Genomic DNA, 14,453 nt, shown 5'->3' with positions numbered 1-14,453 from the left:
AATGATAATTAAAATGAAATATATATAGTTCAATTGAAATAATCAATATGTACTATCGTATAAAAAATAATTATTTAAATAATTTATTTTAGGATTCATAAAAATTATTAATTGAAATATTTTTAAATAAAAAAATATTACATTTTAAATATATAAAAAATATTTGGTTGTTGTAAAATACTAACAATATCAACATATTGCCAATAATCAATACTAACAGATGCACAAACAACTATAACATGAGAGCATGGAAATCGATATACTTGGAACTTTCCGCATTGGCAAAATCGATTGGATAATATCACACTCCACTTATTACCACCTCGTTGAGTGACAGAATTAAATGTCTCTTCTACTTCAAACCTTGTCCTTTGAATGTCATATCGTCGAACTTGATATGAAGACGCTTCCTCTTGGTTTTTTTTTCCATTTGGTGCATTAATTTACGACAAAATCTCATACCTTTATTTAAATATGATGACGCGTCTTCGCCACGCTTCACAAAATACTGAACTAAACGTGAGTACGTACATTTTACCAGTGCAGTTATAGGCAAAATTCTGGCTCTTTTAAAAATTTTATTAACTGCTTCTGATAAATTTGTTGTCATATGTCCATAACGCCTTCCTTCGTCGTCATACGCAAGCGTCCACTTTTCTTTGGAGATACAGTCAATCCAACTTTTTATATCCTCAGAGTGATTACGAAATCGTTGAAGTTTTTCTTCAAAACTTTGTTTGCATGTTGTGTATCCTATACATATACAATGAAAAGGATGTTAAGCATCAACCATATTCAAAACATAGTCTTTTTGTAAACACGAAATCCAAACTGCACGTATATAAAAACAATCATATTCATACCTCATTTTATCAACTCTTTCTTCAAAGTTGGATTCTTGAATCGTTGATTAAAATTGTTTGCTATATGACGAATGCAATACACATGATATGCATTGGGAGGTTGCCATCCTATATGTGGATTAGAAACTGCACATTTGATACTTTGATGTCTATCAGATATTAAAGAGATACCTGTCTTTTCTGTGACATGAATGCGAATGAGAGCCAAGAACCATTCTCATGCTGACAAAGTCTCTCCTTCCACAATTGCAAATGCAATTAGAAAGACACAATTGTTTCCATCTTGGCTGGTAGCAATCAATAGAGTTTGTCGGTACTTACCATACAAGAACGTACCATCAACCTATATTAAAGGTTTGCAAAATTTGAAAGCACTTATGCACTGTCGGAACGACCAAAATAACGGATGAAATACTTGAAATCTGTTATCAACTTGGTGACCCCTCACATACTCATTCGTTTCAATCTTATAAACAGATCCAGGAGCATGTAATTGCATATACTCTAACCATGTAGGTAATGTAGCATACGATTCATCCCAATCACCAAAAACTCTTATGATAGCTTTTTGTTTTGCCTTCCATACTTTCTTGTAAGAAACTTGATAACCAAATTGACCATTAATTCTTTCTTGAATTAATGTGATTGGCACCGACGATTGTTCTTTTATCATACCTACAATAACGAAAATCAATTTCAGTAACATTTTTATATATATGTTTTACAAAATCGAAATAGCAACCAACAAATAGTTTAGAAAAACTTACCAAGAACACAAGAGCAAATAAAGTTTGAATTAAGTTTTTTATGGTTTAAAAACATCATTGGATTAACACATGTATGTGTTCCACCATATCTTGTGATTTTCCACTTGATATAAAGTTTGCCTAAATTTGCTCTTACTCTCTAGGGGCAACCACTTGTATGGTTTGGACATTTTACATGTAACTTCGTTGGTTTTGATTCCACCACAAAATAACTTTGATGTGTTTTCATTGTAAAATGCTTAATGGCCATTTTTACCTCCTCTTTAGACTCAAACACTTGCCCAACATATACAGCATCACCCTCCCTCCATGATTCATGCACGTGAACATCTAAATTTTCCATTTATTGATCAGCATGTTCCCAATTAATATAAGTATAATACAGACTTGAATTCCAAAACAGAGTTTTAATCATGCCTGCATTACAACCAAATCCTCTAGTTTAAATAATTTATTCATGAAATATATAAATTAAATTATATAATATATAATACCTTCATGTGGTGCATTTTCATGAGCATTTAATATTGAATTAAGATCATCATCCACATTAGTATCTGATGAACTATCTGTTGAAAAATTCCATTCATTTTCGTCGTCATCAATATCTTCATTCTGATATTCACTTTCTATATAATCATAAAATTTGTTATCACATAAACATACTTATAACACAGTAAAAATCAATTTTTATCAAATGAAAAACTATCTCATACGTGATCCTAATTCATATTCATCATCATCACAGATATTGTCACATAAAAATGTGTCATTTAAGTTCATATCTTTTGCCTGAATACAAGAACTTTCATCAGATGCAATATCTGCATATATTTCAATTGCACTCCTCTGATTTTGTTGTAAAAAAGTACTTAACATACAATCGATATCTTCTTCATCACATATATCCATATTTGTATATTGTCTACCATTTGGATCTACTAAAAACCGTGAAATCAATCTAGATATAACTTGATTAGTAGACAATTGTAATTTTTTATGAATTTTTTCTTTTAGTGTCTTAAAACTTATTTCACGTTCAATTTTAATCATTTTATTATTTCCTTCAAAGGTAACACCTTCATTACTCGAGAATATTCGACCATTTCAATATACTATTATCACAAAATCAGTCATTCTGCATCAACAAATTCAATACACATACAACAAATTATATCAGTAAAATTTAACAAATTAAATACGCATACAACAAATTTGACACTTTTTTTTTTCATATATACAACATTCTCCTATTTTATATAAATTTATTTTATACTTTTAACAATGATTTTTAACAACTACAATTTTTTAACTTCATATTAAATTTATAATAAACCATTTTTATTTACAATACAAATATCAATTATTATTTTTTGTTTGGCTAACATAACACAATAAAGTTTATGTTTAAAGTTAATTATCAACATAAATTAAATAAAACATATTTGTATATGCATTATTAAATTGTTTTAATGTTGTATGCATTAAAATTTAATTATTCTTACAGATTATTATTATTCAGCCCTATTTATTTTTATTTAAACAAATTTCTATCACATTAATGCAATTATTTAACAACTAATTAACAAAACTCAATCTCATTTAAATAACTAACATAAAAATTACTACACAGGTAATAAATAAACTACATATAAATAAAATTTGTAAAAAAAAAAATTAAAAGCACAAATCTACTAATCTGAATTGAAACTCTTTGTGCAGTTTTTCCTACCACCAGTTCAAATATTTCAAGGAACGGCAATTGCGGATATCCAAATGTGTATATGTATGCGCTTTAAAATTGGACAAGGAAGTAAATGACCATGCGACGTCTCAATTCCCCACATGTCTCGCACTTTGCCACTCGATAAGTTAGCCGCCCATTGACCGTCGATAAGGCTATCGTCCTTGACCAGGCGATACACATCTAATAGGCGCCACGTGTCATCATCCAAGCCGTTCCTTCACATAACTCTGATCTGACAAAAAATTAGCCTAAATAGGAAATATATTCTAAAATAAATCTATTTCAAGAATTTGTTTTATAAATCATATTATTTAAATAAATTTGCCGAACAAGAAACATGCTTACCACAAAAAAAGCTAAGCACGTATTATAAAATTTTTTAGTAGAGAATTTCATTGAGTCTAACATACATTTGATTTGATAGTATCTAATGCAGAACTAACCATATTCACTGTAAATAAGAAATAATTATGCATAAATAAATAACAATGTAAGAAGTACTATTATGTGATCATAAAAAAATAAGTTTTAATGTATTTTTTCTTGTATAAAAAGGGTGATTAGCTTGAAGAAACAAAGTAAAAATACTTAAAATTTTTTGTTAGCTTTAAGAAGTTGTTTATGAAAATATATTTGGAGTTTACTTGACTTTGAAGAGATTATTTGTAAAAAAAAAAAAAAAAACTTTGAGTTTAAGTATTCAAACATAAAGAAATATGTGTACAAAACTATGAAATAGTAAAATTATTGGCTAAGGTCAAAGATGAAATGTGATCCCCTGAAGGGTCATGAATCTATATAAATTTTGTATGTTCATATTTTTTATCTTTATACTTTTATATATATTTCTTAATAGAGTTGTTTTTTTAAAGTTTATAAAAATACTTTAAAAATAGATTCAATCACCATTTTCTTATTTTTCATCTATTTGTTTTAGGAAATATTACATTTTGGTACAAAAGGTGGTTAGAAGCTGATCATCTGCATATCCTCTTGCCTTTAGTCCAAATTATGAGATCTTAAGGTAAATAACAGACGTGTATTAGGGTAATGAATGACACATCTAAAGTTTAAAAATTCCTAGCTCTCATTATTTATAATTAGAGATCAAAAGTAGTTATTTAGATGAGACTTGAAGTTATATTCTTACATGATGTATCGCTATTTATGATGTTTATCTTGTTATATGTTCATCAGTATAAAGCTTTCCTCCCATGGTTTTTACATAGATAAATTGTATTGGGACCAAATTTTCCTTATAGAAAACATTAAACACTTCTTTTAGTATATGATGCATCAGAGTTTACCTACTAAGATTTTCATCTTGAGAGACATTTTTTATTTATTTTTATTCTTCTTGTTGCGATTGTAGAACAACTAAAGTAACTATCTTTTACTTTGTGAGAGATTATATTTATCTTAAGAGTATTTAGAGGATTCTTTATTTTGATAAATTTTTAAAATTCTTAAATTAAACTTAAAGTGACTAGGTGTAGTTTGATATTACATGTTCAATAAAGTTGATATTGAGTTTTATATTGTTGTTAATCTTTTTGAAAGATAAAGAAGTGTATAAATGTTTGCTAATTTTATGTAACAAAATTGAAAGATTATAAATATCACAAGTTTTGCATGACAAAGCAAGAGTTTCACAAATATAACTCTATATAAACTTTTTTGTTTTTTGAATCTCTCTAAGAAAACATACACTTGAAAATCAAGTTAATGTTAGTACATCTAACAACTTAATATAACTATTTTTGGTAGCTTAATTCACAAGTCTTTTCAATTTTAGCTTATATTGTTGTTAGTTTTTATGGCCTATTAGTCAACTTGGTTGTTAAGTTAATGGCCAAGGTCAACAAAATTTGTTTATAACTCTCACCCTCACAACAAGGTTGTAATATATTATTTCACCCACATACTTTTATCATACATGCTATTAGAGAGTTTTATTATAAGAATCATTTTTTTTTATATTTCACAATAAAAAATTTGCTAAGATGACTTATAAATAAGTAAGTTTGATACTTATTTTAATTATTGCATAAGTAAAAAAGTTTAACTCTTTCAACTTTATTCTTTAATTTTAACAAATATTACAAAATTTACTAGAACCTATCGTTAATCTTAAAATTTGTCCATAATTTATCTTTTATTTTTCTTAGATTAAAAAAATCATATTCTTATCAACAAACAATCTTACTATTTTAATAAGTCATTTAGTAAAATTTTTTATTTTCTTTCACATTAAATTTTAAAAATTATTTTAATAAACCAAATAAAGCCTTAATATTTTAGGAATGCACACGGTTCAATAACTGGTAATTTTAAAAAAAATTTACCATTACTAATACATTTTTAATTGATTGAACTAATTAATAAAATAGTAACAGTAATAATCAAAACAAAAAGAGCGCCAACCTAACTTTAAATCTGAAAATCACCCTCTCGAATAACCATTCACTATTAAACACGTCATCAACGCTGCCTGTGACCATTTCTCATTGGTCTGTATACAAACTTTGGTGACCTACCTATAATCCAATATCACAGTTTAAAAGTCTTCCTCGTTACCTCGTTTTTTTTTTCGCCACTTGCTACTCTTCCCGCCATTTTCTGTCTCCCTGTTTATATATAAAAAATCGGATTCAATGAAAAAAAAAAGAGAAAAGAACAGAAGAAAAATTGAAAAATCCCATAACACAGAACCGAAAACCTACGGCATTGCAAATGGGCATCAAGGATCTTCTCAGGTTCATGAAACCTTACATCGAACCCGTCCACATCAAGAAGTACGCTGGTAAACGCGTAAGAATCAACCCTATTCCATTTCAAAGTTTCGATTTTTCGGCAAAATTTTACGAGGGGTGTGTTCGGTTTTGCTCACTTTGCAAAATCTGCAGGTGGGTATTGATGCTTATTCATGGCTTCACAAAGGGGGTGAGTAGTGACTCAATGTTGTTATTGCAGTTTTGGGGTAAATATAACGGTGTGAAGTTGAAGCTGACATTTTGATTTTTCAGCTTATTCGTGTAGTATGGAGCTTTGTCTTGATTCTGATAGCGAAAGGAAGTTGCGATACATTGAATATTTTATGCACCGAGTTAACTTGCTTCGCTACTATAAAATAACCCCAGTTGTTGTTTTTGATGGTGGCAATGTTCCTTGCAAGGCAGCAACTGAGGAAGAGAGGAACAGGCATGGTTTATTTATTTTTTTTGTCTGTTTAAATTTAGAATTAGAATCTAGTTTTTAATATTTAGTACATGCTTGAAAACTTTTTTTTTTCTGAAGGAAATATCTCTTATTTTTCAAAAACTTGCGTTAGGAAGTTGATAAATTAAAGCGTTATTTCTTCAAAATAAGTTGAATTAAACAGTAAGTTTAGTTTCTGCTAATGCGTGTCATTTCTCGGTGTGTGGTGTTTGTGACTGTGTGGTTTGGTTGTTTTAGAAAAAGAAGTGCTAATCGTGATTTGGCAATGGCGAAGCTCAAAGAAGGGAATGTTAGTGCAGCTTCAGATCTCTTCCAGGTAGAAGCATTCTTCAGTTTTGACCAAAAAAAGAGAAAAAAAAAATAATGGTCATTTTGGAGGACATTATTGACAACTCCAAGGATTTGTCACTAATGTATTACTACATGACATCTTAATTAGATGAATCCTGAGTTTTACTAAATTAAAAAAACTCAGCGTGCAATGCTGGCAATTTATCTAATTGTTGTCATCAAATGTCAACAAGACTTCATTTTCTTTATTTATTCCACATTCTAATGTTTAGGCTTATGAATTGAACACCAAGGATTTTCCTTTCTTACGTGTGCAGAGAGCAGTGAATATTACTCCCCTTATGGCATATAAACTAATTCAGGTATGCTGTAAACCTTAAGCATATCTTGTTGTACATACCTGTGACTGATAATACTGAGAACACTCCCATCGTACGGTTGTACCCCCTTTACAAAATTGAGTAATACCAGTGCTACTTCTGAACAGTAATCTTTAGTTAGTCTACACTCTATGGTAATTCTTTCATCTAATTATAACCTTGCAGACTCTTAAATCAGAGAACATTGAGTTCATTGTAGCTCCATATGAAGCAGATGCTCAGTTAGCATACATGTCGAACCTTGAAGCAGAAAAAGGTGGAGTTGCAGCAGTGATCACAGAAGATAGTGATCTGATAGCATATGGCTGTCCAGCTGTAAGAACTTCTCCAAAACTATGATATTGTGCGTGGAGGTTTACTGCTTTTCTAATATATTGATTTCTTTACTGTTTCACTATTCAGTTTCATTGAAATCCTGTGAATTGGATTGTAATTCTCAGTGATTTTTGTTTGAACAGATTATTTTTAAGATGGACCGTCATGGAAATGGTGAAAGAGTTGAGTTAGAGAAGGTTTTTTCTGCTGAATCTAGGAGACCTTCATTTCGTAGTTTTGATATGAAACTCTTCACAGGTGAGTTTTACTGCTTGTGGAATGCAACAATGTGTGCACATATGCTCATGTCTTGAAATGACCATGGTTGCCCTGTAACCTATGATGAGCATGTGTGGATGTGCCTTCATGTAACTGCAAGTATGCAATATATTTTTAGAGCATTTCATACATAAGTGTCTTATCCATGAAAAGAATTAAGAAAAGGAACTAGGAGTCTAAGACCTTGCCTACACGAGCTCTTATTGTATGTGTGCTTTGACCTGTTGGATACATTAATGGGAGGGTACTTATGCAAAATTCATATCCCTGGCAAAGGTTAACCTGAGCTAATTAATGATTTAGGGCAAAATCTCGAACTTTTGAGGAAATCTTTGTTGTTTGTGTCATAAAAAAGGAATCTCACACTTGACAGGCTGAAAAATGCTTTTTGCTCCTTCAGGTATGTGTGTCTTAGCTGGCTGTGATTTTCTTCCATCTGTTCCTGGAATTGGTATTGCTCGAGCTCATGCCTTTGTTTCCAAGTATCAGAACCTAGATCGCGTAAGTATGTTCTCATTGCTAAAATCAATTAAGGTTGATTGCTTGTTGAAGAGAATTGAACATAAATCAAGAGAGAAAGCTCTTTAGAATTTTAGAAGCTCTCTCTTGTCCCCTAGAATCTTTGGCTTGATTTCATCATGTGGACTTCTCAATTGGAATGTTCAAATGAAAATTTCTCATTATTCCTCACATTTTGATTTGCTTGATGGAAGGATATAGCCTGTTTCTTTATGCCACGTATTTGAATGCCAAATATTTATTGTGAATTCATTGTTGCTGAAATTATGTAATTATAGTAATGTTATAAATAGGATAATTAGTATCTTTATAATTACAAAGTTTATGTAATTGTATATTCTATATTAATAATTCGTATTATAAATATATGTTCTACTTTGTAGTCAAGATACACAGATTCATATTATATTTCTTATTTTTCTTTCTCAACTTGGTATCTAGAGCCTAACATGGGATAATTCTAATATGTGATTACCCAGTGGGCTCACTTTGGTGCAAAATTTTTCTAAAAATTGTCCTCTGCATTCAGTTTTCAGATTTTTGCTCGTTTGGACAATGAATTGCTGCTTGCTACTGTTTCAGCTAGTTTTTTGGCAATTTTTCAATACAATTTTTTTTGGCGAATACCCTTGGATCTGGTTTGCCTTGCTCAATTTGGCATGTCCTCGAAATTTTACACCGCCTGATGGTCCCATGCATTCTTACGCTTGTCGTTTCCTTGTCAGCTTTCTCTCCTTGCTACACACCGTTGGCGAGTGATGGCACTCCTGACATTGTTTTCAGCTGCTGCTTGTTTCGTTGGAGTTGCTGCTGTTTGCTGTACTCCAATTTGTCCTTTCTTGTTCTTTCTAGGTTGCGAGTCACTCATTTTTTTCGCACTGCTCCATGGCCGCCTTTAACCCTCTGGAGGCAGACACTCCCGTTTTCAGCAGCTATGTTAGTGTCCCTTTATCCTTGAAGAAGTGGGATGGAAGTAATTATCTGCATGGGTGTCCAACGTCAAACTTTGGCTTGAAGATTAAGGAGGACTCCATTAATTCTGTTGAAAAATCTAAATGGAGTAAAATCGATGCTTAGCTTTGTAGTGTTATCAAATTCACTATTCATTCCTCTTCGAAGTAAATTTTTGGCCCTCATGAGATATGAGTCTATTTGGACATAGGCCTAAGGCTTGTATACCAATGACATTTAGTGCCTTTCTGTAGTTTGTCAACATTTTATGAATCTTATTATTCCTCAACAATTTGATGGTGTCATGACTGAATATTTGGAGTTGAGTGACCAACATTTTTCATAAGTTGAATGAAGTCTTGCCTTTTGCTACCTCAACAGGTAAAGACCTTGAAAATTATTAACAACTTATTATGTTACTTGTTTTATATGGTTTGACTATAGTGTATTCTATTATTTGCGATTAAATTTTGGAGTTGTCTACTGTATCCACTATAAACTCCACGTGGTTCACCTTGATATGGGTATTAGCTAAAACTTCATATACTTTTATGGATATTTTTTCTACTTCTACTTTGTTAGACTCCTTTGCTGTAGGCTCACAAATTGTGCTCATTCTTGCAAACAAGACAAATCTCGTTCTTACTTAAAGTATGACCATTGTCATAAAAAGAGACACAATTGATTATTACTTTGCCTTACATGGTTGCCCCCCACGAGTGGTTAATGTTGTCTAATCCACACCCCTTGACTTTACACCTTTGATAGTGTCACCAACACTTGCTCCTTCACCTGTATATAGTGACTTCTTCGATGATTTAAGGAGCATTAGACCTATGATTACATTGCTTTTGTTGTGCACATGAGTAACTTTTTTGTTGGTGTCTCTTTTTCTTTCCTTGCCCCATGAGTCCTTGATTTTGGGACCATTGACTATATCACTAGTAATATTTTTTTTTTTTACTATTTCTACATTTGATTATTTACTCTATCACTGTATCTAATGAATCCCAAACACAATCTTTGGGCCTTGCTACTGTCCACCTTTATTGATAGCTATTCTATATTATTTTGTTATTTTTAATGAAAGATCGTTTTAAACTATTTTCTATTTTTAAAACTTTTATTTTGGAAATTAAAACTCAATTTAGCGTTTTAATTTATAATTTACAATGTGATAATGCTCATGAATGCTTTATCTAATCACTTTTAAAGTTTTATGATTTTTAATCATATCCTTTATCTAACCTCTTGTGTTCATATTCCACATTACAATGAGATTGCTTAATGAAAGAATAGATATCTTATTGAAATTGCTTGTACTTTGTTGTGTAATAGTTAGGTTCTTCATTGCTTTTGGGGTGATGATATTCTTTTCGCTTGTTACCTTATTAATAGATGTCATCCTTTGTTCTTCAAAGCCAAGTTCCTCACTCTGGCTTATATATTCACCAATTCCTTCACCCTCTACCTTTTTAAGTCTTTGGATCTACCTGCCTTGTTTATGACCTAGTCTAAGGCTTGATAAATACTTATATCACCCTTGTAAATGTGTTTTTCTTGTTATTCCAAATCTTAAAAAAGTTATAAGTGTTACTCTTTAACTCTTTGTTTCTATTTAACTTTGATTGATGTCACTTATTTTGAATCTTTTCTTTTTTTTACGCCAAGTCCTCCTACTTTAATATTTGAGTCTACTTTTTTCCCTCCTTTAACTTGGTAGGTATATAACTGTTGCCAACCACTTCTTGTGCCACCAATGTCTAATGGGTCTTACTTTGACTTGCTTCTAGTGCCACTCATCCTCTCTTCTCTTGACTTATCTCCTAATACTAAACTTTCTATTTTTCTTTGTAAATGTATACGCTTTACTTAAAATCTCTTTCTTTAGTATGTTTCTTTAATTTATCATTGTTTCCTCATTATACTTGTCTATCTTCTTTGTTTTTTATTTCTATTTCTTAGTCTATTGGTAATGCTCTCTCCTTCTTGGTTGGAAACAAACAAGTGATACTTGGGAATTTGTTTCTCTTCTTTTTGAGAAGTTTCTTGTTGGTTGCAGGTGGATCTATATGGTCAATGTTAGTCTTGATGGTAAGATTGATCATCTTAAGGCTTGCTAGATGTCCAAAGGATATACATAGATATTTGACTTAGACTACAGTCACTTTTTTTTTCAGTTTGATATCAAGAATGCTTGATCTTGTAAAAATATATATAGGGCAATCTTTGAATTTGTTGTTTAGTGGAAGTCTTTATGACTTGTATGTCGTGTTCAAAAATATTTTTATAGTCTCAAACTATTCCGTAGGACATAGTTTGACAAATTTAGCATGGTGGTTCAATCGTTTGGCATTACTCAAAGTAGAGCAAATCATTCACTTTTTTTATCGTCATTCAAGCGTAGGTTGTTTTTACTTAATTATATATGTAGATGATATTGTTATCACATAAAGTGATACCATTACATGGAACAAGTAAAGCAATACCTTTGTTAGTACTTTCAAATAAAATATTTTGGCAGACTTCGATACTTTTTGGGAATTGAGTTGACACAATTCAAGAGTGATGCTGTGATTTTTCAAAGGAATTATGTAATGGATATCTTAGAAAAAACATAATTGATGGAAGCTAAACCTATTGATACTCTTATGAATTTTAATATTAAACTTCTCCTATGTTAGGGGAAGTTTAGATCCATAAAGGTATAGCATACTTGTTGGAAAATTGAACTATCTAACAATTACTTTCCTCAGCATCTTTTTTACAGTTAATATGGTGAGTTAGTTTCTTAACTCTCCTTGTGATGAACATTAGGATGAAGTAATTTGCAGTTTGAAATAGATTAAAAGAGCTCCAATATAAAGGACTCTTATATGAAGATAAATGACATATTCATGTTGTGGGGTATTCAAATGCATATTAGGCAAGATCACCTAGTAATAAAATGTTTATATCTAGCTATTATATCTTTATTTGTAGAAATCTAATTTTCTTGAAAAACAAAAAGTAAAGTGTAGTTGTAAGGTCTAGTACAAAAGAAGAGTATCTAGTCATAACTTTAGTCACTTGTGAATTTATTTGAGTTAGAAAATTGTTCAAAGAATTGAGATTTGGGAAACTTAGACATATAACACTTATTTATGATAATTAGATAGCTTCACATATTGTGTCAATTCCAATTTTTCATCAGAGAACTAAACATGTTGAGATAAACTCTTATTTCATTAGAGAGAAGATCTTATCCAGAGATATTACTACTAGCTTCATAAATTTTTATGAATAATTGGCAGAGGTCTATACCAAGTTATTAAGAAGTTCTCGAATTAGGAATACATGCAACAAGATCATATGCTTCAGTTTAAAGGAGAGTGTTGGAATTTTATGATTATAGTAATATTGTGAATAAAGAAAATAGTATCTTTTTAAGTACAGTAATTATATGTTTAATATTCTATATTAATGATCCCTGATTACCATAAAGTTAAGAGACTTTTTCTAAGTTGTATTGTGTTCCACTTGGACAATATTATATATTGTCTCTACCATTTATGTATCTTGTTTTAGTTTTAGAAATTAAGAACAAGGTAAGTGCACATTTCACTACCAAATTGGAATTATGTTTATTGGATGTTGTATACCAGTAACCAATACTTTTGTTTTCTGCAGTTACTTAAACAAGTATAGTTAAAATGGTTCGTATACAAGGTATGACTAATGTATTAGTTCTTTAACAGATCTTGTCTGTGCTTAAGCTTGAGAAAGGAGATCAAATGCCTGAAGATTATGCCAAATCCTTTAAAGAGGCTGTTGCGGTCTTTCAACATGCTCGGATGTACTATTATTAAATCTATTTCTTAATTTTAGAATGAGTATTAATTATTTGTTCAGCAATGACCAGTTTGCTTATTGAATTTCTATGTAGATATGATAACAATGCTAAAGAGCTTAAGCACATGAAACCCCTTCCAGAAAATTTTCTAGAGTCACTTGATGGAAAACTTGATTTCTTGGGACCGTATCCTTTATTACACTACATTTTCGGGACTGATAGAGTTCTTGAAATCTTCTATTATTTTCAATATTCTTAACTTGTGTTGTTTCCTACCAGTTACTACTTTAGAGGTTACTTGAATTTGTATAAATGTTTAACCAGGAGTTCTATATATATAAATATATTTAGAATATATGATCAATAATTTCAACCTGTATGCTTGTTGAAGAACATGTATCATTTTTTCCTTGATTAAGTCTAAATTCAATTAGAGAAATTCCCCCATATGTAGTCACAGCAATAGCTGAAGGAAACTTGAATCCATCAACTAAGGAACCCTTTGATAAGTCTAAATGTTCTAAATTTTTTCTACGCCCCAATGATCTCCAAAGCTTTGATCAAGTCCATAAAGCTGAAGTTCCTGCACCATTTAGACAGGAGAATAGCTTTTCAATCATTGGTTCCAGTTGCACCAGAGAAAAAAGTACAGGCAAGTGAAATAAAAAATTAGAGACGCATGTGTTTATGCAACTAACAATTTTTGAAATACATTGCTAAGTTTTTGCACATTTTTTGCTAGATGGTTTATATTTTTAAATGTTAGCAGTCATAAAATTATTTTTCTCCATAGTGACAAAGCTCTTAGATGAAGAGAAGTATTCTGCTGAAGCATTGGCACTTCAGAAACTAATCATGCCATTGGAAAAAAATGGAATAGAAGAAAAGACCATTGTAGCTGGTGACACTCCTTTGAAGGTTCCTGCCAACAACCCATTTAGGATAAGACAACCTAAGGAAGTATGTTTGGTTCAGGCAAATGACATAGTAGAAAAAGTTTCTTTCGTTAGCAGTGTGGAATATACCGATGTGTGCAGATCTCTGGATATCTTTCAAGAAGAGGGGTCTAAGAATCTCTCAAGGAAAAGAAAATTTCCTAACATTTGCTCAGATAAAGGTGAAGCCACTGATGGACAGGTTTCAAGAGTGACAGATGTTGAAAATAATGATAATCTATGCATGATTGTGAAATCCCAAGAAAGTGTAAATTTTAAGACTAAGAAAGTTGATTTGAAAGGAAGAGGTGGTAGTGAAAAGAAATCCAAGAGAAGCAATTTGAAGAAAACGGAT

General features: G+C 30.9%; 1 protein-coding gene across 1 annotated transcript; it reads left to right on the top strand.

Moving 5' to 3' along the window:
- The first annotated feature begins 6,110 nt into the window (after positions 1-6,110).
- LOC113866756 (exonuclease 1) lies at positions 6,111-14,233 on the top strand. The gene is made up of 13 exons (XM_027501557.1): positions 6,111-6,188; positions 6,284-6,320; positions 6,404-6,578; positions 6,834-6,912; positions 7,205-7,249; positions 7,433-7,582; positions 7,726-7,840; positions 8,262-8,362; positions 13,069-13,166; positions 13,257-13,349; positions 13,598-13,815; positions 13,933-14,123; positions 14,201-14,233. Exons 1-13 carry the CDS (start codon positions 6,111-6,113, stop codon positions 14,231-14,233), a joined length of 1,413 nt encoding a protein of 470 aa, XP_027357358.1.
- The last annotated feature ends 220 nt before the right edge of the window (positions 14,234-14,453 follow it).

This window comes from Abrus precatorius, unplaced genomic scaffold, assembly GCF_003935025.1.
Source record: "Abrus precatorius isolate BTA unplaced genomic scaffold, Abrus_2018 Scaffold5, whole genome shotgun sequence".
NCBI lineage: Eukaryota > Viridiplantae > Streptophyta > Magnoliopsida > Fabales > Fabaceae > Abrus > Abrus precatorius.
Note: the sequence above shows the minus strand (reverse complement) of the source record. Positions and strands in the feature narration are given on the sequence as shown.